At 49.3% G+C, this 23,182-nt stretch overlaps 9 protein-coding genes across 9 annotated transcripts; 3 read left to right on the top strand and 6 right to left on the bottom strand.

Annotated features, from left to right (window-relative positions):
* Positions 1-377: 377 nt before the first annotated feature.
* PV06_05478 (uncharacterized protein) lies at positions 378-1,397 on the top strand. The gene has a single exon (XM_016406489.1). The coding sequence runs from the start codon at positions 390-392 to the stop codon at positions 1,311-1,313; it is 924 nt and encodes a 307-aa protein (XP_016262093.1). The 5' UTR covers positions 378-389; the 3' UTR covers positions 1,314-1,397.
* A 907-nt stretch (positions 1,398-2,304) lies between these two features.
* Positions 2,305-2,631, top strand: PV06_05477 (uncharacterized protein; the record flags this gene model as incomplete). Its single annotated transcript, XM_016406488.1, has 1 exon — positions 2,305-2,631. The coding sequence occupies one exon, from the start codon at positions 2,305-2,307 to the stop codon at positions 2,629-2,631; it is 327 nt and encodes a 108-aa protein (XP_016262092.1).
* Positions 2,632-2,979: 348 nt separating this feature from the next.
* Positions 2,980-4,693, bottom strand: PV06_05476 (uncharacterized protein). Its single transcript, XM_016406487.1, has 3 exons — positions 4,466-4,693; positions 3,687-4,317; positions 2,980-3,521 (listed from the first exon to the last, which is right to left on the bottom strand). The coding sequence occupies exons 1-3, from the start codon at positions 4,651-4,653 to the stop codon at positions 3,330-3,332; spliced, it is 1,011 nt and encodes a 336-aa protein (XP_016262091.1). The 5' UTR covers positions 4,654-4,693; the 3' UTR covers positions 2,980-3,329.
* A 156-nt stretch (positions 4,694-4,849) lies between these two features.
* PV06_05475 (uncharacterized protein) lies at positions 4,850-8,063 on the bottom strand. The gene is made up of 2 exons (XM_016406486.1): positions 7,891-8,063; positions 4,850-7,832 (listed from the first exon to the last, which is right to left on the bottom strand). The coding sequence occupies exon 2, from the start codon at positions 7,433-7,435 to the stop codon at positions 4,910-4,912; it is 2,526 nt and encodes an 841-aa protein (XP_016262090.1). The 5' UTR covers positions 7,436-7,832; positions 7,891-8,063; the 3' UTR covers positions 4,850-4,909.
* Positions 8,064-8,258: 195 nt separating this feature from the next.
* PV06_05474 (uncharacterized protein) lies at positions 8,259-11,864 on the bottom strand. Its single transcript, XM_016406485.1, has 4 exons — positions 11,697-11,864; positions 11,377-11,650; positions 11,182-11,279; positions 8,259-11,130 (listed from the first exon to the last, which is right to left on the bottom strand). Exons 1-4 carry the CDS (start codon positions 11,782-11,784, stop codon positions 8,429-8,431), a joined length of 3,162 nt encoding a protein of 1,053 aa, XP_016262089.1. The 5' UTR covers positions 11,785-11,864; the 3' UTR covers positions 8,259-8,428.
* A 5,705-nt stretch (positions 11,865-17,569) lies between these two features.
* PV06_05473 (uncharacterized protein) lies at positions 17,570-19,217 on the bottom strand. The gene has a single exon (XM_016406484.1). The coding sequence runs from the start codon at positions 19,049-19,051 to the stop codon at positions 17,789-17,791; it is 1,263 nt and encodes a 420-aa protein (XP_016262088.1). The 5' UTR covers positions 19,052-19,217; the 3' UTR covers positions 17,570-17,788.
* Positions 19,218-20,150: 933 nt separating this feature from the next.
* On the top strand, positions 20,151-21,211 carry PV06_05472 (uncharacterized protein). Its single transcript, XM_016406483.1, has one exon. The coding sequence runs from the start codon at positions 20,322-20,324 to the stop codon at positions 20,913-20,915; it is 594 nt and encodes a 197-aa protein (XP_016262087.1). The 5' UTR covers positions 20,151-20,321; the 3' UTR covers positions 20,916-21,211.
* A 39-nt stretch (positions 21,212-21,250) lies between these two features.
* PV06_05471 (uncharacterized protein) lies at positions 21,251-22,635 on the bottom strand. The gene is made up of 2 exons (XM_016406482.1): positions 22,473-22,635; positions 21,251-22,418 (listed from the first exon to the last, which is right to left on the bottom strand). Exons 1-2 carry the CDS (start codon positions 22,557-22,559, stop codon positions 21,369-21,371), a joined length of 1,137 nt encoding a protein of 378 aa, XP_016262086.1. The 5' UTR covers positions 22,560-22,635; the 3' UTR covers positions 21,251-21,368.
* A 184-nt stretch (positions 22,636-22,819) lies between these two features.
* PV06_05470 (uncharacterized protein) lies at positions 22,820-23,182 on the bottom strand (the record flags this gene model as incomplete). Its single annotated transcript, XM_016406481.1, has 1 exon — positions 22,820-23,182. One exon carries the CDS (start codon positions 23,180-23,182, stop codon positions 22,820-22,822), a length of 363 nt encoding a protein of 120 aa, XP_016262085.1.

The following is a 23,182-nucleotide window of genomic DNA, read 5'->3' as shown; positions in this document are numbered from 1 at the left end:
AGATACAGTTTGATCGTGACGGGTACGAATACTTCAACCATGGCGATCCTCAGCGTCATAAGTCGTAGAGGGAAACCATAATTGGTCGGTGCGTAAACATCAAAACACCCACAAGTCTCTTTGATGAAGGACTGAATTTCCAACCGCTATTGAGTGAGTACCTGATGTCTTGCTGACGGGACTGTGACGCTCGAATGACGCTGCAGGTTTGTTACAATCCCCTGGTTGCTGAACGGGGACGGCCATACGAAAAGAATAACCTATATCACCGGCTGGCTCTAATTAATGTCAAAGATGAAGGCCAAGATACATTCGTCGAAACAACTTTTGAAGACATTCAATCACTTTCTTCCAAGGTGAATTGTGCAGTTTCTCTCGCACTTAACACCATGTCAGCTACTGCTTCCACTAAGACTTTCAACCGGGCTGCCTTCCTCCAACATGAAGACCCAGAAGTCCGAATCCACTATGTCGAAACGTACCCATCCCACGGGAAGCAGGAGAAAGGAACCGTACTTCTGATCCACGGCTTCCCGGAAACCTCATATCAGTTTCGCCATGCGATGGTGCCTCTTGCGCAGGCAGGGTACCATGTCATCGCTCCGGACAAGCTAGGCCACGGTTTCAGTAGCAAGCCGGTCGGTAGCACAGATCAACAGGAGCCATTCACCAAGAAGTCGCTGGCAAATGACCTGCATAAGCTCGTCACGAAGCATATGGGCATCAAAGACAAAGTCCACGTGGTTGGGCACGACATTGGCGGAATGGTAGCCCATGCCTACGTCTGCCAGTTCCCCGACGATGTCGCCTCGGTGATCTGGGGAGAATGCCCCTTGCCTGGATCGACACTATATGAGAGTGAAAAGCATTCTCGAGCGCTCTGGCATTTTGACTTCCAAAGCCACAACCCGGACATTGCGGTCGCGCTGGTCCAGGGCAAGGAGAGAATATACCTGAAGCACTTCTATGACCGGCTGACGCAGAATCAAGCAGCATTCACGCCAGAAGTGGTCGATTTCTACGTGATGCAATTCAGCCAACCCGATGCTCTCCGCTGTGCATTTTTGACATACCGGGCTTTCGAAATTGACGCAGAGCATAACCGCAAATGGAGACAAGAGAAGTCTAAGGTGAAGGTGAAGAATATGGTGTTATCTGGCAAGGAGTCTTTCCATGCTCCTCACGCCGAGAGTATGGCCAAAGAGTTTTACGAGAACGTGAATGTTGGACTGGTCTCTGACTCGGGGCATTATCTCGCTGAAGAGAATCCAGAGTCATTTGTGAGGGAAGTACTGAGATTCATCGAGTCGTAAATCTGAGAAAAAAGACACTATTGTAGAATTGATTCTGCCTTTAGGGCGTGAGGAAACAATGACACAGTCCCGTTCTTGACTTAATACGAGTCCTGATAAAATGGTCGGTGGCTTTGTCAACCAATCGGATACAAACGAATTGGCTGACCGATTGTCGGAGTCGTTGTCTTTGTTCTCTCGGTAAATGAACCTCGGCAAAACCGCTATTGATCTCACTATTGACTGCGGTTCCTCGCAAATGACTACCTAGGTATCCTTGGATTCGGTATATAATAATCATCCTCAGCGAACCCTCCCACACGACTCTTCTTTCTCGTCCTTGATTAATCATTTCATATACAATTTCCCTGTCCCAGAGGCGCTCGTGGATAACCCCGCCTTTACCTTCACGAACCAAAGAACCGCGACAACCCGGTTAGCACACTTCCAACGAGTGACTCGCAAGAGATAAGACGACCCGTCCAAGTCACGAATTCCCGTACAAGAGGGCCGAGCGAATTCAATTTCCCCTGACGCTTTACCCATCTGACGATTCATCTTTGTCGATTCGATACGCTCCTGAAATTTCGCACGGCGCAATATCCACCTTTCATTCACGAAGTTCCCCGAAGCCGAGATAATCTACATATATCAGGATTATATTTTCCCCGGTCTACATACACCAAAAATGTCCAAAACATTCACGGTTGAAGATGTGGCCAAACACAACCAAAAGGCCAGTGATGGAATGTACATCATCGTGGACGGCACCGTGTACGATGTGACCAACTTTGTGGATGAGCATCCTGGTGGCGCAAAGATCTTGAAGCGAGTGGCGGGCAAGGACGCAAGCAAACAATTTTGGAAGGTAGGGACCGGTACTGTGTGGATGTGGTCGTACGTTTTTGCTAACAGGTACCCCTCCCGCCACAGTATCACAACGAGTCAGTATTGAAAAAGTACGCCCCGAAACTGAAGATTGGCCAAATCGGCGAAAAGGCAAAGCTATAGGATGCCTCGCGGGATTCCACCACCGGATTCGACACGGAGTCATTCAAAATCAAGAGATCAGGAGCGAAAGGTTTTTTTGCTACTGCGCCGTTTCGAGGCCTGTGTGAGATGGTATTATAAGCCCTGTGGACGAAAAGGAGAGGTTTCTGGTGTGGTGTGGTGTTTCCCGCAATACTGGTCTCTTGCACAAAGTAGACGAGGAAACAGGTGGTGTATTCATCACGACTGTTGTGGTTTGATCATCTCCTGGAAGCAAGATGGATGGATGTTTAGAACTGTGGACATATATCCTAGAACAGTACATATAAATCCAGCGCTCTTTATGTGAATGAGTCCATGTCACCATACAACCATTTCGCTATAATCTGTCGAGCTTATGGCACTACCAGATGAGGAAACGAAGGAAAACAGAGCCCAAAGGCCACCACACTCGAAGACTGATCTCACACTCTCCGTATCGAGTACTTGGTACCGTCCATGTACGTCTCGAACACAATCAGTCTTTCTAGCTATTTGCAAGTTTGTCGTGTAAGGGGCCCGGGGAATACGAACTCGAATTGTGATTTCAGATGCAAAGATATCGTGGATGGCGAGGAGATGGTCAAGCTCTCCGAGTGAATTCGATTTTCACCACCCGGAGAAGTTTGAAATATGATCATGTGGGACGCGCCATGTAGCCTCTAGTAGCCATCCATGCCTTGAATTCTATCGACTTGAGGTTCCGAAAAGCACGCTTATGTCTAACCTTCCTCCAGGCACTCCCGCGATGCTTACAAAGTCGTGGACTTGCTGCTGAGGTCTCTACCATTGATCACAAGAGGGTAAAATACCGCTGAAGTTGGTATGGCTTCCTAGAGATTCGTTCTGGACCCGCATGAAGCCAGTGAGCAATCCCGTGCTCCGTTCGAACGCTTTTCTGTTAGACCATGTTCTTATGATTAGAGAGGGAGACGTGGCGTGGCGATCGTCATCACGCGGAAATGTCGCATGTCGTCTAAGCGGAGGGACTTTCGTCCTTGTTCGGTATCATGTTGTTGCCTTCTCAACACCCCCTTCTGTCTGCGTGGCGTCCGTCGTGGTAGTAGCGTGACCCTTGGCCAACTGGGCCTGCTTGTTTTGTACGATCCGTAACAGGTTTCTGAGCAGTACGACAATCGTCACTTTTCCAATTGCCGGCACGTAAATCGACGCCTTTTGCTTGACCTCGATGGGAAAATTCTAGTACCACCCCGAAGACAGGGTTACACGTTAGTTTTTTTCTCTACAGGTTTGATTCGGGAAACGCCGCATTTTCGCAGCTCCGAGTGCGGGTGACACAACAAAGTGCAATTTGATTTCCTGGTATGGTACGACAAAAGAAAAAGAAAAGAAAACACAACTAACCTTCTCACTTGAAAAATTGATACACACGGCACCTTCCTTGAGCAAGTGGCACGGCAATTTGAATTTGTCACCGGGCACGCCGGTGATGACGACGTCGCAGAGCGGCACGCACTTTTCCAACGTCCAACCTTCCTTCTCGTGAACCTCGTGCTTGCGTTTCCGGATCCCCTCGCCGCGGGTGAAGAGCTGCACGCCAGTGACGTCGACGCTGTAGACGCTCGCGCCGTCGTTGGCGAGCAGTGCCGCCAGAGGGCGCCCGACGACCTCGGACCGGTTGACGACGCAGACGGTCCGCCCGAACAGCCTGTTGCCGTAGGGAAGGATGGTGTTGTAGATGTGCAGCGACTCCAAGATCTTGATCACGGCGAGCGGCGTGCACGGCAGCACCGACTTGACGGCCTGCGAGTCGTCGAGGAACCGGATGTTCTGGTACATGTTGAAGATGTACTGGTGGCTTAGACCCTCGACGTCCTTGGACACGTCGACGATCTGCTGCAGGTACTGGTCCTGCCGGTTGTTGAAGATCGGGTAGTACACGATGATCCCGTCGACGGCATCGTCGTTGTTGGCCGCCATGATGGTCTCCTCGACGTCATCCTTCGCCACCGACTTGAGCGTGTATGCGAAGCCACTGTGATCGAGAAAAGGAAGATGTCAGTTTTTCGAGGGGTCTCTTGATTGATCGTAGCATCCGGCTAAGTCTTCTTCTTCTTCTTCGTACCCACATACGTACACAAACAAAGAATCAAATAGGAACCTGGGGAGGGGGAAAGACTCACTTATCGATGCACGTCTTCTCAGTCCAGTCTGCATACACTTTGGCGGCAGGGTCGGCATTGGCAAGTATTCCGAGCAGGTGTGGTTTGCGACCAAGTTTGCTGAGGCCTGCCTGGACCTCTGCAAGGAGTCCTTTGGCCAAGGTTCCTGCAAGGATGGTCTTGCAACTCGTCGTTTCGTCTTTCGACATGGTTTCTGCCGGGAGAAGCGCACTCTAGATTGTCATTCACCTGTCTATCATGGTGGCCGAAGAAATTCTATTTCTGAAAAGAGCAGCGAAAAATAAAAGATTTTAATAGGCTGGAATTCCCAGCACGTGACCCCACATCGGCAAGGCTGACAGCCCCAGATATGGAGCCTCCTACCACAATGTACAGGAAGTCCCGGTTCACAAGTCATTACATGGCAGTGGTACAATTTTTGATACCCTCCACTCATCATACTGCTCACATTTTGCTCTGCGATTTTCCTTCGCCTCTGGGAACCTTTCGCTCCACTCCCAAACTCTCCAGGTCCTTCTTTTTATAGTAGTGAGGCGCCACCTCGATTAACCACTCTGGTTTCAAGGGCATGCAGCTTCTCATATATTCCTTGCTGGTCAGTACCAGTTCATGGTAAATTACCCATTTCGGTTGGTTCTCAATGAGAACTCCCGAGGGGTGAATGTATACTACCTGCCCATTCTTTACGGTTCGATAGCTCTGCCCATCTCGCTGAAGTCTGGCAGAATGAGGGAAGAAGCCAGCAGTTATAGCCTTCTGAATAGGCTCAATGTTGGACTGCCCTCCGCAGGTTTTGCCTGCGTCAACCTCCACTCGGTCACACAGCCGGGCCAATTGATCCCGAACATCACGCGCCCTCGTCAAACTTCTTTGCTGTAAGAAATTCTCCTTGGCCCAGACGAAGCTATAGTCGGAATCGGCCCACTCGTTGAAGACATTCAGCAACGACAAATGGTCACCACCATCCTTGTTCGTGAAACGCGCCCTGGCACTATCCGCGTGGATCTTTTTGTCCTTCGGCCGGAAGAAGAGCGCGGATGCTTCACCAAGCATGGCAATTATCGACAGCACCTCCTCCACGCATCCATACTTGTCAGCGGCAAGGATCGACCGAGCAAGCATAGGGTCAGTGGGAAATTCCGCCATTTGACGACCTATCTTGGTCAACTCGCCCGCGTTGTTGAGCGCCCCTAGTGCGTAAAGTTGCTCTACTGCTCGCACAAGGGTGTCTGTTGAAGGAGGATCCATGAAATCGAAGTCCAGTAAATCATTGATGCCCAGACTTTTCAGCAGGAGAACAACACCAGTCAAGTTGGTTCTTTGGATTTCTGGAGTTGTGTTCTCGTCGAGTTCATTTTTGTAGGCTTGGGCTGTATACAACCGGAAGCACTTGCCAGGACCAACACGGCCGGCTCGACCAGCTCGTTGACCGGCTGACGCACGGCTGCAGGGAACAACAACCAGTGATTCCATACCTGTACGAGGGTTGTATTGGTTCTCTTTGACGAAACCAGGGTCAATAACATACACAATACCGTCAATTGTCAACGAAGTCTCGGCAATATTAGTGGCTAGAACCACCTTCCTCGCCCCTGCGGGTGTGGGTTCGAAGATTTTTGCCTGTAGGTCGGTGGGTAGGTTGGCATAAATCGGACAGATGATCATCTCTTTGATCTTGCTCCCTAATTTCCGAGCCGTTTCTTGTAGACTTGCCTCCATAGCCTCGATTTCTTCTTGACCAGTCAAGAACACCAATATATCGCCAGAACCTTGCGTTATGTGTATCTGGAAGACAGTGGTGATGGCAGCCGCGAGGTAATTGGCTTCTGGTTGAGCTGTGTAGTGAACATCAACAGCGTACCGTCGACCAGGAATGTTGAAGATCGGTGCATCGTCAAAGTACTTTTGAAATTTCCGGGCGTCCATCGTGGCAGAGGAAATGAGTAGTTTCAAGTCAGGACGTGCTCTTGCGATATCTTTCAACAGCCCACAAGCGATATCCGTGCTCACAGTCCGCTCGTGTGCCTCGTCAATCATCAAGGCGGAATATTGAGACAACTCCGGATCTGTCAGCAATTCGCGCAAAAGCATACCATCCGTCATGTACTTGAGCACCGTCTTCTCAGTCGTGTTGTCTTCGAATCGAATGGCATAACCAACTTCATTACCCAATCGCTTGCCCATTTCTTCTGCAACACGTGCTGCAACAGACATGGCCGCGACTCTTCGCGGCTGGGTACACCCAATTTTCATGCCGCCTTGCGTGAATCCGGCTTCATGCAGGTACTGGGGAATTTGAGTCGTTTTCCCACTGCCAGTTTCACCAACGATGATTAGGACTTGATGATCCTTCACAGCTTGGATGATTTCGTCTCGGAATTGATAGATAGGTAGACTCTTCCTCGTCTCCTCGATGCTCTTGGCTTTTGCTTCCGCCGCACTCAATCTTTGAGCCATTTCCCTCTGCTCTCTTGTCATTCCCTTCCCCAGATCTCCACCCAATGTCTCTGAGGCAATGAATTTCATTTGCTGGCTTTCGTCAAACACATAGCCATAGTCTCCTTCGTCGACAAACTCTGCTCGCTTGATCTGTGCTTCGGCGCGTTTCGTCTGCTCGTTCTCCCACTCCTCGTGCTCGGTGACATAGCGTTCCCTACCAGTTTCGTCTCGGTCGACGTATCGTTGATAAAGAGCTTGTTCCTTTTTGCGTCGATCAATCTTGCCTTTCTCCGTTATATAATCTTCGGGTAAAGCATAGCCATCCAGGTGGTCATCGATATTCAGTCTCTCTTCTGCCAGCCGCAAAACCTCTTTGTTTCGCGCAAATTCTTCTTTCTCCCGTTTTGTCAAGTCTGGGTTGTCCCTTAACTCTGCCTGCTCTTCTGCAACTTGCTTCCGGAGGAGGGCCAGGCGCTCGGCCTCTCGCTTTTTCAGGTAATCTTGTCTAGAGCGTACGCGCAAATCTGGCATCGCAGCTGTTCTTGCGGCCACATCATCTGCGAGAGCCCTTCTCTGAGCCGCTACACTGTCTTTGGGTGCCGACCTATCTTCAACAATTTTCTTCGAGCGTTGCTCGTCTCTTTGTGCCAGTCGTTTCGCAAATTCGTCACGTTCCTTTAGATCTTGATCTCTTTCCCTCTCGGCTTTCTCTTCGACCGATTGTGGTGGAGAGGTGGGTGCTCTCGCATGATGGGATCCTGATCCGTCCGAAAGTTTTACCCTTTTGGACGATGACTCTGCAAAGTCGGATTGAGCTTCCTCTTCATCTTCCGCAATTTCTTCGTCACCCCACCGATCCTCAAAGTCAACATCATCGCGGCGGCGCCGGTGTGCATTGCTGCGCTTGTTGGACTTGATGCGAGGCTCGCTAGAGTGTTGTTCAGACATATTCGCAATTGTATTGGAGGATCTGGGTTGCAATTCACCTGGTAACTCTTGCACCGCCGGACGGATGCTGCACAGTTGTCTAGGTCGGTCCCAGGTAAGAATTGGCAGGTCAGTGTCGGTGTATCGCCTGCATCTGAAGTCCTGCAAGAGCAGCGAGTCGTACAGTCGCACTTGTTGTAGAGATTACTACGGATCAATTAGAAGTACGAAGAATAAGGCTCTCACATCTACAAAGAGAGGACGATGTCTGCGGCGTGTCTGAGGGCAGAAAAGTTTCTCCGCAGTTGAGCAAGGCTGAACCAAACGTCAACGACCCAATCAAAGCTTTCTTCAGCCTTGTCCGGAAGACCGCAGCAGTCGCACACCATCAGGAAACCAAGAAAGAAGTCGCACTTAGTAGAAACGTCCGCGTCTATACTTCTATACACTCCAACTAATGGACGCTTCTTCGCCGCATTTCTCCGGAACAGCTTGTCATCACAACGTAATACTCCGTACGCTTCATGCCATTTGCCTGTCCGAGATAGCGAAACCTCTACTACATGGTCATACTATCACGGCGGACATCTGTGATGTCTAATCCTCATCCTCATCAATGTCATCTACGCCTCTTAGCCAAGCAGCCCTGGCGTCAACCGCCTCTTTACGTACATCACGTTTCGTGTCGTCGAGGACTTTGCTCAACCCGTACAAAACTTCTCGCTTGAGACCAATCAATGAATTTGCCCCAGAGGCACTGCCGGTAATGTATTTTGGCATCAAAGTCAGACAGCGGGTTGCAAGCCGCCGCGTGTTGGGCAGATTGATCTGCGTCCCCGCTGTTGCGACTCCCTTTGTAGGCTTTGGGTCGAATTCTGCCTTCTGTGAGGCTGCAACACCGATCAACCGCTTCACGAGCGCTGGGATATGCCCGCTCTCTTCCAGCGCAGAAGGGTTGTTGGAGATTACAATAGCACATGCTTCCAAAGTGGCCACCTTGACCATTTGATCGTTTAGATCCAAGGATTGAAGCAGCAGCGGTAACAAGGTGGGAAGTTCTGGCATCACAATCTCCGATGGCACGTTCGATAGAACGCCACTGAGGGCTACAAGGTAATTCTCTTTTTCTGTCGGAGATTGTGAGTTTCGAAACTTGTCCGAAATGAGTGGCACCAGGATCTGGAATACACGTTGTGGCGCAAGAAGCCGAATTTGCGCTCCGTTCTGCTTGGACAGCACATCATCCGGAGACAAGATGGTGACAAATCCCATTGCAGCTTTTCGTGAGACCTCGCCAGGATATTGTTGTTGATCGAGCAATTCGACTAGATTCGTGAGATAGTAGTTCGTTCTCGGCGCGAGTCTGAGTACCAGGGCCTTCGTCAAGAAGAAGGATAGGCGGATGTTGAAGTCGGAAGTGTCGTTCTCATCCATGGGGTGGTCCTTCAATGCTGATAGGGTTCTTGCGAGTAACTCATCAACGAAACTTAAGGAGGCAGAATCGAAGTGTTTATTTACAAGCAAGGCCACCTGCAGCAGGCAGCTTTGTGTAACCGCACGATTCGAGGTTGTCATTGCGAACTGTATGACATTCTCGATGACATGTGGCAACCGTTCTCTGGTTAGCAATGGAGACTGTATGTTCTTTGGTAAAGCTGCTAGGACCCATGTAGAAAGAAGGGCGACAGAAGGCGGCTGCAAGAGACTTGAGAGTCCTTCTGGTGATTCGATGAAGGGGGATCCTCTGTAGAGCAGATAAACATTTACCGCTGCCCTACTAATTTGCTCAGCTGTGCTGTTTCGAATGATCAAGTTGATGAGTCGCCCAAGCAGATCCAGTACGACTTCATTAGTGAGGGGCCCTGTTGTTGTCTGCGAAGCTGTCCTAGACAAGTTCACGACCACCCTTTCATAGTAGTCGCTCAAATCTGTCTTTGCTGCCGAAACTGCTCGATCAAGGACGTACAATATGGTTGCCAAAATAGCGCAAGTGTAGGGGTAGGAGACACGGCCACTAGAGTTAAACAGATTGTCTAATTTGCTGAGAAGACGCCGCATCAATGTCCGCAGAAGCTCTCTTTCAACGCTGATCTCAGCCAAGCCTTCGAGCACAGAGTTGTAATTGCTTGTCATAACGTCTTCCTCTGAGTCTGGCAAGCGGGCCAGAAAAGCAGGATAGGTGATATCCGAGATAAGTCCAGGTTTGAACTGTGATATTTCGGCCAATGCATTCATAGCCTTCTTTTTCAGTTCATCGCGCCCGTAAGATTCTTCAGTCAGGACAATATCATCAAAATATTGGATAAATAGTCCAATCTCGTCATCTGCGAGCATCGAGTTCATCTTGGACACCAGTAGCAAGCCATTTGCAGCTGTCAGACGAAAGGAAACCTCTTCCTTCACAGTTCCCATCAATGCTTGGCTGTAAATGGCAACAAACTTGTCCTTCAGTTCTCGTATCGGATTCTCTCGCCCTTCCGGATTTTTCTGGCTTGGTTTTGTCCATGATCCATAAACTTCGATTGAGGCTTCAAATATTTGATTAGCGACGTCCAACACAGCTCGCTGTTGCACCAAACCCTGTGCTGATTGGTAAAGGGTGAACAGGGTTGGTCCGACGGCCTTGATTACAATCTCGAATGATTGCACTGAAGCAGACGCTACAGCTTTAACTATATCTCCGGAAGCCTTCGCCTGCCGTGATGCGGGCTCCTGAAGATGTTCCAAACACTCTTTGTTCACGGGCTTCAAATATTGCAGTAATGGTGAGCTCGACGTGTTGTGCGCCGGTGCTGAGGACAGGCATGCAGCAATTCCTTCCAAGACCTTTAAGGCTTCTGAGGCAAGCTCGGGTTCTTGGGCCTGTAAAACTTCGAATTTGACAGCATCCCAGAGAGTGATAGAATATTGACTCATAGTAGAGGCATCGTAGTGTTCTGAACAGGCGACAAGTGTCTGGAGGACGTCCTTCTTGACAGTATTGGATGTAGAGTCTAATCGATCCAGCATATTCGGAAAGGTATGAGGAGCCAGCGCACCAGTAGAAGACAGGCAGTCTCTCAGCCTGTCTTTCAGATCCTGAGCTGTGATCCCGTAAGGGTCATTGGGAGGCGGCCTGAATGTGATAGGGAAGTAGGCGTAGACAGAGTCAAACATGACTTCGACGTGGTTGGTGATATCCCATTCCATCATTAGGACTCTCAGCATCGAGAATATTAGCATGAGATTACGAGGATCCTTTTCACCTGCCACCAACTCGACGATGCCTGTGAGAGATTCTTCGCCCATATCTCTGATAGCTACAACAGTCAGCTGGATTGACAGCGCAATGGGGCGCAGGTTGTTGTTACCTTTTCGATGATGCTCGAGAAGCTCGTTGACCAGCTGGAGGACTTTATATCTCCCGGCCTGGTTGAGAGATTGCAAATCCGAAAAATGCTCGAAGATCCTGCACTTCTATCAGCCAAGTCCACTGCATGACATGCCGCCAGACAACCTTGATGTACAAGTCCCTGGATAGCAGTCGCGTGGTGAATCGCACTCACGCTCTCATAACTGTTTGCGCCATATCATTTGTAAATCTGTCAAGGCTCCGTAGTTGCGAGAGTCCGTTGACGGCCCCTCCATCTTCAATTCGATCACACAAAAATTTGCACAGGACTAGGATCTGCTGGCGGGAGAGGTATTTCGGAGGCAAGGACGAGATGACGGCGACCAAAAAGGAGACGGCTCGGCCACGGATTTTCTCATCGTCATCGTTGATATATTCACCCAAAGACTGAACCACTTCGATTAGGGTAGTCTGCCGGCTCTCAAGTTCTGTAGCAGTCAGTATGGCCACGGACAAGCGGAAACCATCACCAACTTTGAGCGGCCGACTTTGCGATCTCAGCAGCTTCCTGTTTGTTGTGTTCTACGGCTAGCACGTAGTCCCGTGCATCTGATAGAGCCATGACACATGGTGGCTCTTCCGGGAGTCGTGGATCGAATATCCTAGGTCGGGAGTTTGGGAGTGTGCACTTCCATCGACGGCTCGCAGCGTCGAAAAGAAATTCCCCTCCATACGCAGGAAGATGGGAAGAACGGTAGTCGCCTGACCTTCCCCATTTGTCTCTATCCGAAAGTCCAATCACGACATCGTATTTCATAAGACAACCACTTCATGCGAGATCTCCGACGTTTAGATCTAATCTACTGTTGCAGGGCACCCCATTTTCTCAAAAAAAAGGTGGTGTGATATCTGTAAGCGGATGTTTAAGCTCGAGACCTAAGTTCAGAGCACTGACGATACACTGCTGAATCAGTGAGCTTAACTAACAAGCTTAATTACAACTTCATGACTGTATCAAGGCAAAAGACTATCTTATACACAATATACATCTAAAAATATACAGAAAGATTCTACAAAAATGGCAAAAATTTAACTAGGATTTATCTCCCATAGGAGCCTAGTTAAGAAAATCCCAGTCGTGTAAGGATTTTTTTCCCCCAGATGCCTCCCAACTCGGGACCAGTGAAGGTCTTAAACCGATCTATGGTACTCGCTCTGGAATCTCCCCTGTCGCAGCGCTTACAACTTTTTCTAACCCTCTCCAGGGACGCTTGATCCTCCTATGTCGTCCTCCCACTTAGTTGTTGTGCCCCAAATCTGCCCCCGAATTAATATCCCTCTGTTGTGTTATACTTCGTGTTGAACCCTCGAATTGATGTCCCACTGTGACCCCAATGTTGTACCAATTTTCGTCCTCCTCGGAAAGTCAAAGTTGCCTGCAGGATAGCCATCCAGTTTGACCTGACTGACTTCCCTGTTGAGACGGCGATTTTGACCATTGCACCATGGGGGGTGAGGGATTGATCCTAGATCGGTTCCTGTGAAGGTTAGTTGACAGAAATTTCAGGGCTTAAAAATATATATGCTATTAATTCACAGGGCGGTGACCTGCTCAGGCGAGGCTATCAGGCTGGGAACCAAGAGGTGAATGATGACAGTGAGAGTGAACTGTGATGGCCGATTACTCCCATCACCACCACCACAGCGGAACCTGGTAATCAGACAGGTGACGGTGATTACGCTCCTAACGGTGTGCTCGACTTGAGTCACTAGCAGGACTACTGGTTACACAATGCTTTGGAATACTCCGTTGAGTGATCCAGGACTTTCATCTATATTGGGACTGGCCTCTCAGCTCGGTATCATCACCACCTGGCCATCTGTCTGACAAGGCATGACAAATTCAGCCGTCGGTGTGAGTAAAAATCCAGTGTAAGAGTTCCGGACTTCTGGATCAATAGCTGAATCACTCGCCCTGTAGAGTTTCTCAATGTTTTACTTCCACATCAGACCACTCCCATTCTGTTCAGTCTTGATCAAAGTGCGAAAAAAGATCCCCGCGCAACGGAAATCTAAGATCTTCAGCTAACGGCCATATTTCTACAGCTAGATGGCTCATCTACGGTTCAAAATTGTTCGGCGGCGACTGCGATTGTGAGAGGGGGCTTTCAGTCGATGTGGCCATACCTCTGCTCCGATGAAGTCGTTTCCCTGAACCCTAACGTACCTACTCAATATCTTTCCATATCTAGCAGCATGGTATTGGTCAGATGTAGAGTCAAAAGTATGCCAGCTTTGGTAATATCGCGATGTCATGGTCGGGTTTGGCAGCGTGTGCGCGCACGTGGAGGTCAGTGAGTGGAAGGGCATCAACACAATTTTCGGACTACACGATTGATAGATTCATCTATGAGAACTATAGCGTGTGAGGTCGACTCCAGGTTTTCTTGATAACTACATCGGTGGCTCCAGCGTGATGTTGTAGAGTTGTGTTGTTCCTGTCTATAGTGGATGACTACTAGTGATCGCTGAAGTGGGAGATTCTTTGGGAAAAACACTAAGAGTGAAACTGGAAGAGACAGCAATACGTTAATCCTGAAAAGAAGCGAGGTGTGTCTCTGTCGATATCTGTAACTTTGTCATTGGGTACAACCAAACCCCTTTCGGCTCCAGCCTTGTGATCTGCATCATTGAAGTTTCTTTCTAAACTCCGATATAGGTATTCCTTGACTGTGCAAAAAAAGTGATCTGACGAGGTCGATGACGATCATGTTCACTACTATTAGTATGTACGAGTACATATATGCGATCCCTGATACTTCGTGACAATACGCTTCTTACGCCGCGGTTATCCTGACGCTATTGTCATTGTTGACACGGATCACCCCTAGCATTCACTAGAAGTTCTCGCCATGACGATCACACAGCAATGACTGCTTGTATATGTGAATATAGTGCCGCACTCATTGCCAAATGAATCCGAGGAGTGTCTCTAGGCATTGTCACACATCGGGTACTTGTTTGTCACATCGTACTATAAAAAGCAGAATACTTCTGATCCACCGATCCAACATGTTCGACGTAGTGCAGCATCCGACAGTCAGAAACCATTGGAACGACGACTTCTCGGATAGTACCAACAGTCAAGACACATATCTCCTTCAAGAGTACGACGCCCAAGATGTCCGATAGGTACATGGATCGGTATTATGACGACCGGGATGACAAGTACCTGGACCGTCATGAGATGGATGATGAGCGATATAATGTTCCCAATCGGTATACTCGAGACGATGAATACCCGTGTTCTTCTCAACGTTCTCGCAAAGACAAAGAGAGGGAACTTCAGGAGTATGGCGAGCCTTCGACGCGGAGCAAGGACAAATCGCATCTCTACGACGATATCCACAAAGCCTACAGCACCGAAGCCATCATCAGAAAGTATGAAGGAACTGACTGGTACCCTGATAGGGATGCAGATATCATGAACCATGCTGCAGCTCAGAACGGACGAAAATCGCAGTTCAGTGATAAGGTGGATCCTGGTAAAGCGACTTGGGATACGAGAGAGAGAGACAGAAAGAGAGTTTCTCAAGAGAACCACGAAAATTTCAATCAAGTTCTGCCTGGTGAGCGCATTGAACCACGGGATTGGGAGTACAAACAAACTTCTACCAGACATTACAGATCTCGAGACCCTGACATACCACACCATGTCACTAAGAGCAGTATCGAGAGGACCAAAAGCAAATATCCCAAGAAGTGAGTCACTGGACTGAGCCTTTGACGGTGAATTTCGGGTATCAGTCAAGCCAGTGGTGATATTTCCTGGATTTGTGTTTATATGTGTGTGTTTTCAGAGTGACATGCAGTGTAGATGGTGAACAGTACAGGTATATTAGAAACTTACGAAAGCCATTCCAGAACAGATTACCTGCATAAGTTTAAAAATCTCAAAAATGCCACAGCTTTTATTTACTGTCCAGCCATTTCCATGTTTTCATGCTGCTAATGGCGAGGAGCAGTTTGACTAGGAGATCATGTATCGCATCACACGAGAAATTTTCATATCTAAAGAGAACGGGCTTTTATGATTCACTTAGTTTATTCATGGAGTGCAAGGATTAAGCAATTTTCTCTTGGAACCGAGATGCAGAAACCGCAGCTAATCACTTCTCATCTGTTCTCATATAACCCATCGGCATGACCAATAGCCAGAAGGCTCCAACTTGCAGACACCTCCCAGAAGGTTGGTAAAATCAAACAGAGATGTAAACTACGCTGTTTTCTGTGTCACCGTCCTATACGTGGGGATGATGAAGCCAGATGACCTCTATGCATCTTTGAAAACTGACTTGGAAACAGATGTCTCCTCACCATGTTGCTACCCAAACGACAAAGGCCTCCATTAAGTATAAAGTCGAGGCTACGATGACCTTCTGGGGGCTCTTCCATATATAAAAAGGCCTTCATCAAGTGATCCCAAGCTCCTTGAAACCCTCATAATTAGGAGAACCCAACTCTCATAGAAGACCACGCTTACTTGACTACTCAGCTACCAAACAGTCCGTCAAAGCCCTTGTCCATCATGTCCAAGAAAGGCGATGAGACCCCTCGAGGCCGCGATTTCCAACTCTTCGGTGCCGACGAGGACTTTAGCAGCCTCGATCAGATCCGCGATGATCCCACATATAACGCTCAGTTGACCTATGATGGCAACAAGAGGCGTCCTGAGAAGCACACGACCGAGAATCTCAGACGCAGACCCAGCCTCAAACATCTGTACGCACCCCGAGACGAGATGACTCCCAAATGGATGGACGAGAAACTGGGTTACACCCACCGTCGCGGCCAGTATTCTGACGCCTCCCGGAGAAGCTCAGGAGAATACCACCAGATGAGTGTTTCGGATGACAATTTCCAGGCGGTAGATGAAACCCGGAGACACGGTGTGGATGCACGAGACTTTGCTTACGAAAAGCATGAGCCAGAGCACAGGGATGCAAGAGGCTACCCGGGCCGTATCACCACCAAGGAGAAATTCGAGATGAATCCCAAATGGCCAACCGCAGAGGACATGAAGAAAAGGTTCAAATGAGCGATCAGCCCGAGGCGTACATATAGTTGAAACTGTGCTTGTGAAGGACTTACTGCGATTTTTGGTGTTGATCAGATGTGGGATATGGGATACTTGCTTTTTTTGAAACATGGATCTTCTGACCTTTATGTGACCAAACGGTCAGTTATTTTGACGTAGCCAGGTGTACAGAGAGATACTTGAGTATCATCGAGACATAGCTTGATTTGTTTCTTGACTACTATCCCAGGGAGCTCTTTTCACCAAAGTCGACGTGGTTACGCACCGATGTTTAGTAGGGTTCCCCTTCGCGTATTGAGACCAAGATTGTGACCCTTTCATGCACAGCCTCGTCTCTTCGTTCGGCGGAATATCCGTACTCCACTGCCTATTGTAGGTATGACGGAATTCCCCACTTCGATACTCCTAACACAGGTCTTCAAGAGATTAAAGACGACGAAGCGTACCTCAGCTATACCCAGTATTACTGATTGAACAATTTCCAATATCTCATCAATAAATCACCGATCAGGACTCTGATCCAGCGATAGTATTGATCTTACAGCCAAGATATCTCGCCATCTGTACTCCACCACAGCTTGTCCTTCTGGATGCCTCCTCACCAGAAATCCGTAACAGACAACAACTTCCCATCCGCGGCGTACCGACCGTGGCTGAACCCACGAATCTTTGCCTCTCCAGTATCAGCATCGACCATGTCCCAATGTAGCGCGCTGTGATCATGATGCTCCCACCAATTGAGATGTTTGACCTTCATGTTGTTCCCCTCCGTCTGCAACAACTGCCCGATGAGCTGGACGACTTCCTTCAAGTTTCCATTCGGTATGTGTGAGCCAGGGTTGGTGTACGTGAACTCGGGAGCGGTAGCGTTCTTGAGAATCTCCAGGCGTTTGTCTGCTGGCAACCCCGGGTCCCATGCATTGTCCCACTGGGCCCAAATTTCCTTGCGAGTCGGGATCGACATTGTTTCTGAAAAATTCAAAGACAATTGCTTTGACACTACGTAAGCAAAAAACTTGTAGAACCAAAGGTGAAAACCAGAAGAGCTTCACTTCCTTTGCTGTATTGGAAGAAGAACAAAAAAAACATTTCGTCCTGAAGTATTCGTATTTGTACCATACACAAAAGGAAGCGGGGAAGTGTCAGCTTCTTACACTCAGGCCTCCCGAGCCAAAACTGAAGTATTCCCTACCTATGCAGGTATTTCTTTAATTCCAATGACATTGATTGGCACGAGTAGCATTCCGAGCCTTATTGTGTGTTATATGTGGTAGGGTGGCTCTTCGTTGATTCTTTAACGGATAATGATTCGTGTCTCGGGTTTGTTGCTATCGAGAATTGCAGAGAACTCGACACTGGGAAAAGGGGGTGCGCAGTGCTTGTACAATACGCAAGGCTGAAGTTGACAGAGTACCGTATTCCCTTGATCACTGATGGTACAATATCTTCGCAACGTACAGCTGAACGCCAACTAAACTAGATCTAAAGCGTTCCCAGGTTTCATACATCTTTGGATGGCCATCATAGTCTATAATTCGTCCTTTACTCGTACAATGGGCGCCGGTCTGCCACTGTCTTGCAGCAGGTCTACCCCCTTCTTCTTGTGCCATTTGTCCCAGACTGACGAGAACTCCTTGTACATGCCGCTTTCCATTTGATCCGGGATGATGACTTTGTACTCAACGTACAAATTACCGAACTCTTCCCCATCATGGTCATGGCCATGCATATGACCTTCATGATAAATCGGCATTCCCTCGCCCTTGATCGTGTCAACCTGGCCGGGTTGAACCACTTCGCCACGGTTGCGCCGCAGTTGAACGACGTGTCCATCGAGGTGAGTGAGGTTGCGAGTCCACTCTCCCATCCAAGCCTCCCGAAGACTGAGCACTTCTTTCCAGTAAAGGTCATCATCTTTGCGACGGAAGAATGCCCCGTCTGTTCTTTGACTCTCATCCTCTGGCATTGCAGGTTCCTGCTCCATGAGGAACGCGTACAAGTTGCCCGCAACGTGATCTGGATGTTCATCTGCCTCGCTCTCGAAAACAAGTCTGTGGCCTTTGGGCATGCCTTTTTCGAGACTGGCAGTCAATGTGGTTGGCCCTCGAACGACCCTGTCGCCTCCGCAGACCTTGCATTTGTGCTTGATAGATTTGCCTCGTCCCGCACACTGATCGCATGCCATCTGGACCTGCTGGAAGATTCCTGGCGCAAGCATGTGTTTTTGAATAATCATTCCACGCCCTCCACATTGGTTGCATGTTTCAACTTGTCCATCAGCAGACCCCGAGCCCTCGCATTCTTCACATATCTGTTGCTTCTCGATTGTGAATTCTGTATCTCTGCCCATGTAGAAGTCGCGCAGTGGAATGTGAAGCCTGACTTCAAGGTCTGGTCCTCGCCTTATTCCACCACCAGACCCTCCTGCAAAGTGTCCTCCGCCGCCAAAGAACCTCGAGAACAAATCGAAAGGGTCATGGTGTTGTCCTCCTGCGCCACCCCCTCTTTTATGGTTTTCCAGGCCTTCGTGGCCATATTGATCGTAGATCTTGCGTGTGGTAGCATCAGAAAGCGTCTCGTAGGCATCTGCAACCTCGAGAAACTTCTTCTCATCTCCACTCGCCTTGTCTGGGTGGTATTTCTTCGACAGAGTGCGATAAGCCTTTTTCAGGTCTCTTTCTGAACAGGACTTGTCTAGTCCGAGTATTTTGTAGAGATCCTCAGCAGCGAGGGTACATGAGAAGAGGACGAGGAGTGGGATTAGATGTCGTAGGACTTGAAGGAGAAGCATATTGAGCGCGCAACTGCCCGGCGAGGGCAGCTGAGGACTTCTTACTTTGTGACTCGGTTCGGTCTGTTCACGAAGATCTCAACATTGTAAAACTAGCCGAAGTCACTGGCGACTGCTTTGGATCCGGTCCAAGACACTGTGATCAAAGTTTGAGAGAATGGTCAAGAGTTGATTCTGCGCTGCTTAGGAGTCGTTTTGGAGACATTCTGGCAACATCTCCGGCATTTAGCGGCTTTGGCCGCTTCGTTCACCGTACAAATATGAGTTCGGTGGAGCATTTGACCTATCTTTCAATTTCCTTGCCCGGTAGCTTTCAACCCTGCACTGACACTTGCCCCTTGATCCAAAGTCCCTATGATCTCTGTGCGAGCGATACTGCTTCATGGTCCAATTCTCTAAGTAGAGACTCGCATATGCCATTAAAATGTCAGAATCAGCAGGAGCTCTCCGATGACCAGGGTCTGTTTTACTCCCACGTTTCTACGGAGTATCACTTCCCTGAATCCTTAGAGGAAGGCCGTTCCGCCAAACTTCCTCAAATTCAACTTCTAGTTGGCTAACATGTGGATGGTGAGGTACCTTTGTAAAGTTGGCTCTACTCACCTTCAGGATGGCCGTACGTGATGCTCAGCAAACATCGGAACTATCCAGGTTAAGAGAAGGGACGATATGAGCCTGATCATTCCTTACCCTCCGAGTCTCCCTCTGAACATATTTCTGTTAACGATATCTTGAGACCCTTGGGTTATCCAAATTCCCTTGCTAATGTACCATCGATTCGAAACTAGGTCTTCTCGACAATTGAGCTCTCTGTGCATGTACCTCGGGATCAACCTCCCGCGTCGCACGACCAAGACGATCTTTAGATCTGGCATGACCTCGGGACATCTCACGATTCAAGTGACAGTATGTCGGAAGCGAGCTGGTGGTTGCTACGTACCACCCACACATGCTTTCCTGAAAATCACCTTCCAAAAAGTTGGTCACGAAATTCTGATGGTGTGCTCCTGCATCGAAATTTGAGTATCGCAACCTTCACCGTCTCTTGCAACAAGATTCGACGAGTCACTATGTGAAGATGATCGAATTTTATGGTGCCTTTCTTCTCTGGAGTGGGAGTACAGATTCATTCGAGCAGAATTGGTGGAATGGTCGAATTCGAGATTTTTCTGCGCAACTTCTCTTGGATGATTATATTTGAGCGGAACGAACTCCTCAAGTTTTTCTTACTTTCCAGACCAAGATCAAATCTTGCGTCGCAGAAATAAAGATGCGATTCTCATTTGCAGCACTTACCATCCTGTTTGGCCCTTTGACAGTTGTCTCGGCTCTTCCACGTGTCCATGTGTGGCTGGATGACACAGAAGCCCTCGACGACAGCAGTGACATTTGCAATGCAGCAGACGACACCTGTTCCTGGCCACCACGCCGCCTGTCACATCCACAAGGTGCGTCCATGGATGAAGTTGATCTGCGTGACGGCTATCACCACGTCGATGAAGAACTGAACGAGAGCAATGAAGTTGTTCTTATTGTGGTTCATACTCCAACACAGACCTTGAAGAAGGATGTCGCTGCCACGACCTCACCCTGCCGTCTAAGAGTGGTGACTTCAACACAATCGCATTTGCAGCCTCGACATGCGTTGCCAGATCCACTGGAAGACGTCGCAGACATTCCCAAGAGCATTCAGGAGGAGGAATCACAAGCTCCAACCACAGCTACCACAGCTCCTGACCCCTTGGTTCCTTGCGGAAGATGGGGTAGCTGTCCAGACGGCTATGACTGGTTTCCTTTTTTCGAGGGCTGCTTCTGCGAGCTGAAACTCCCCAAGACGACTCCCGTACCTCCGCAGAGCGCCTAAGAGGAGACAACAAGTCCTGAGAGTCGTTACTGTTGTTGTCCATGCTAGAGACGGCACCCAGGAGATGTTATCGGGGACGTCTTGTTTGCATGTATCATACCAAATTGTTACTTTGGTCAGCGCCTCGAGTTTCGCACATGTCTGAGAATTCACAATCGTTCAATAACAGGAGATGGTGGTCGTGAATCTAGGGTCATCAGGGGTTGGCAACGCATAACATTCATTACATCGGGAAGGTGTCTGACGGTATTAGACTAAAATACCAATCCGGATGGGTCTAAAGCAATAGCATTAAGGTAGTTTTGATTGAATTTCATCTTTTGTCTTGAAAATTTCCCATGGCAACATATGGCCCAGAGCAATTGGCTCGAAAAGATACTTTTTATCAAGATGCTATACTACATACATATGGTGTACAAAGACGTCGGCGATGAAAGCTGAATAGACAGGCGATCAATCTGCGAGAGGCGCCTTGAGAAATCCACTTTCGCGGTCTACTAGCTCTTGCAGCGGCCGCTGACTTTGGGCCCAAATGCCTTCGGGCCCATCCACACCCCTGACTATGGTCTTTATATCGAGGTTGCCGGTTTTGGCGATGGCCCTGCGCAGGAAGGCCACAACGAGCGCAACCTTCTCCCAATCCACGTCTTCCTGTCCACGGAACAGGTTTCGCCAGACGGCTCCGGCAAGGACGGCGTCACCCTTGATCAAGCCCTCGTCGTGGGCGGCCAAGATGCCGCGCCACTGCAGAAACAGGTCCTTGAGGTATTTGTTTCGCACGCCCCGAGCGGACATGTTGTGCAGCAGGACCATCTTGTCCTCGGCGGCGCTGGAGAAGTGTTCGATCAGGTAGCGCTGGTAGTCTTGGAACTCGGACGTCGTGTCGACCGCGCGCATCCGCACCGTGATGATGTACATGTGGAGGAACGCGACCTGGGACCAGGTGGAAAAGGTGGGCGGCAGGCCTATCGTCTTGAACCACCAGGTGTCTCGCACGGGGTGGCCGAGGTCGATCCCATCGGCTGTCTTGGGAGGTCCTTGGCCCGTGAGGATGCCCATGCGCTGATCCTCGGGGATGGTGTAATCCGCCTGTGCTGCACAGGATTTGAAAAGTGTCTCCGTCTCGCCGTAGGTGATGTACGTCTGCGTCGCCCCCTTGGCGGACTTGCGCAGGCTCTGAGCTACTCGACTCGCCAGAGGGTTGGCCATGGCCGGGCGTCGCAGGGACTGCTGAATCTGGGCCTGCATGTGTGCGACGCTGGGACCTGTCGGGAGTTCTTGTCTCTGGGGTGATTTGGATTTGGTGTGCTCTGGTTGTGCTTCCGCCTTCGAGGCATCTTCAGGTATTTCGGCCGTGAGGTTGGTGGTGTTGGTCGGAGTGGCGGTAGGAACGTTGAGATGTATGCTCGACTTCGTGCTTTGAGTCTGAAACCTTGGTTCTGTTTGTTGGACCGACAGATGTCGACGGCTGGAAGCTGGTGATCTTGCCAGCAGCACCGAATTCTGGTTCGAAATTTATCAGCTCTGGTCAGGGAAGAAGCTTTAGCAAAGACCTACCTCTTGCCGGACGCTTTGCCGAAGAGCACGCATGCATTGTGTGCAAATGCCGAAGGAACCCATGCTGACTGGAAATGGTGCTTTCATGGCGACTGTTTCGTGCAATGGCAGCTTTTCGAAGCAATCGACTCCCTGCGTCGACAATTATCATGCAGTAAACTTGAGCGCGTCATTGAAAATAAAATGAAGGTGCTTGACAAGGCTTTGACGCTTTGAGTATGCAAAGTGTTTTGCTGCCATCATTGTCAGACCAAAACAGTCCCCAAAAGGGCATGGCTGCACTTGGCGCGTATACAGCCTTCACCTGCGGACTTGGGCTGTATCCATGCATCGTCTGGACATCAGATCTAAAATTGGATCCTGCTGACAGAATCGCTAAACGGACCGAACAAGCTGAAGCATTTTAGTCTTCGTTGCTTACCGAAGCTTGTACCTGTAAGGCGTCCCTCGAAGCCACCTCGCCCCTTGTTTTCGGTGTCCGCTGGACTCGCATTGTCCTCCTCGAGTTCATGAATTTGCCTCGTTCCAGCCTTCCATGATTCTGCTTCTGGATACCGATCCAGGCCGAAGGATGGTTCGAGACAGGGACTCACAATGAGTTCAATTGGACGGTGTGGACCAGGTCTGGCACTTTCTTGCTTTGCTCTCCAGAACTCCATATGCTGTGACATGTGGCTGCGGCCCTTGCCATCTCCGGTTGGTCGAGGCAT

The sequence above is a fragment of the Exophiala oligosperma genome (genome assembly GCF_000835515.1).
Source record: "Exophiala oligosperma strain CBS 72588 unplaced genomic scaffold supercont1.5, whole genome shotgun sequence".
In the NCBI taxonomy this organism is placed as follows: Eukaryota; Fungi; Ascomycota; class Eurotiomycetes; order Chaetothyriales; family Herpotrichiellaceae; genus Exophiala; species Exophiala oligosperma.
The sequence above is the reverse complement of the archived record's forward strand: the minus strand, read 5'-3'. Positions and strand labels throughout refer to the sequence as shown.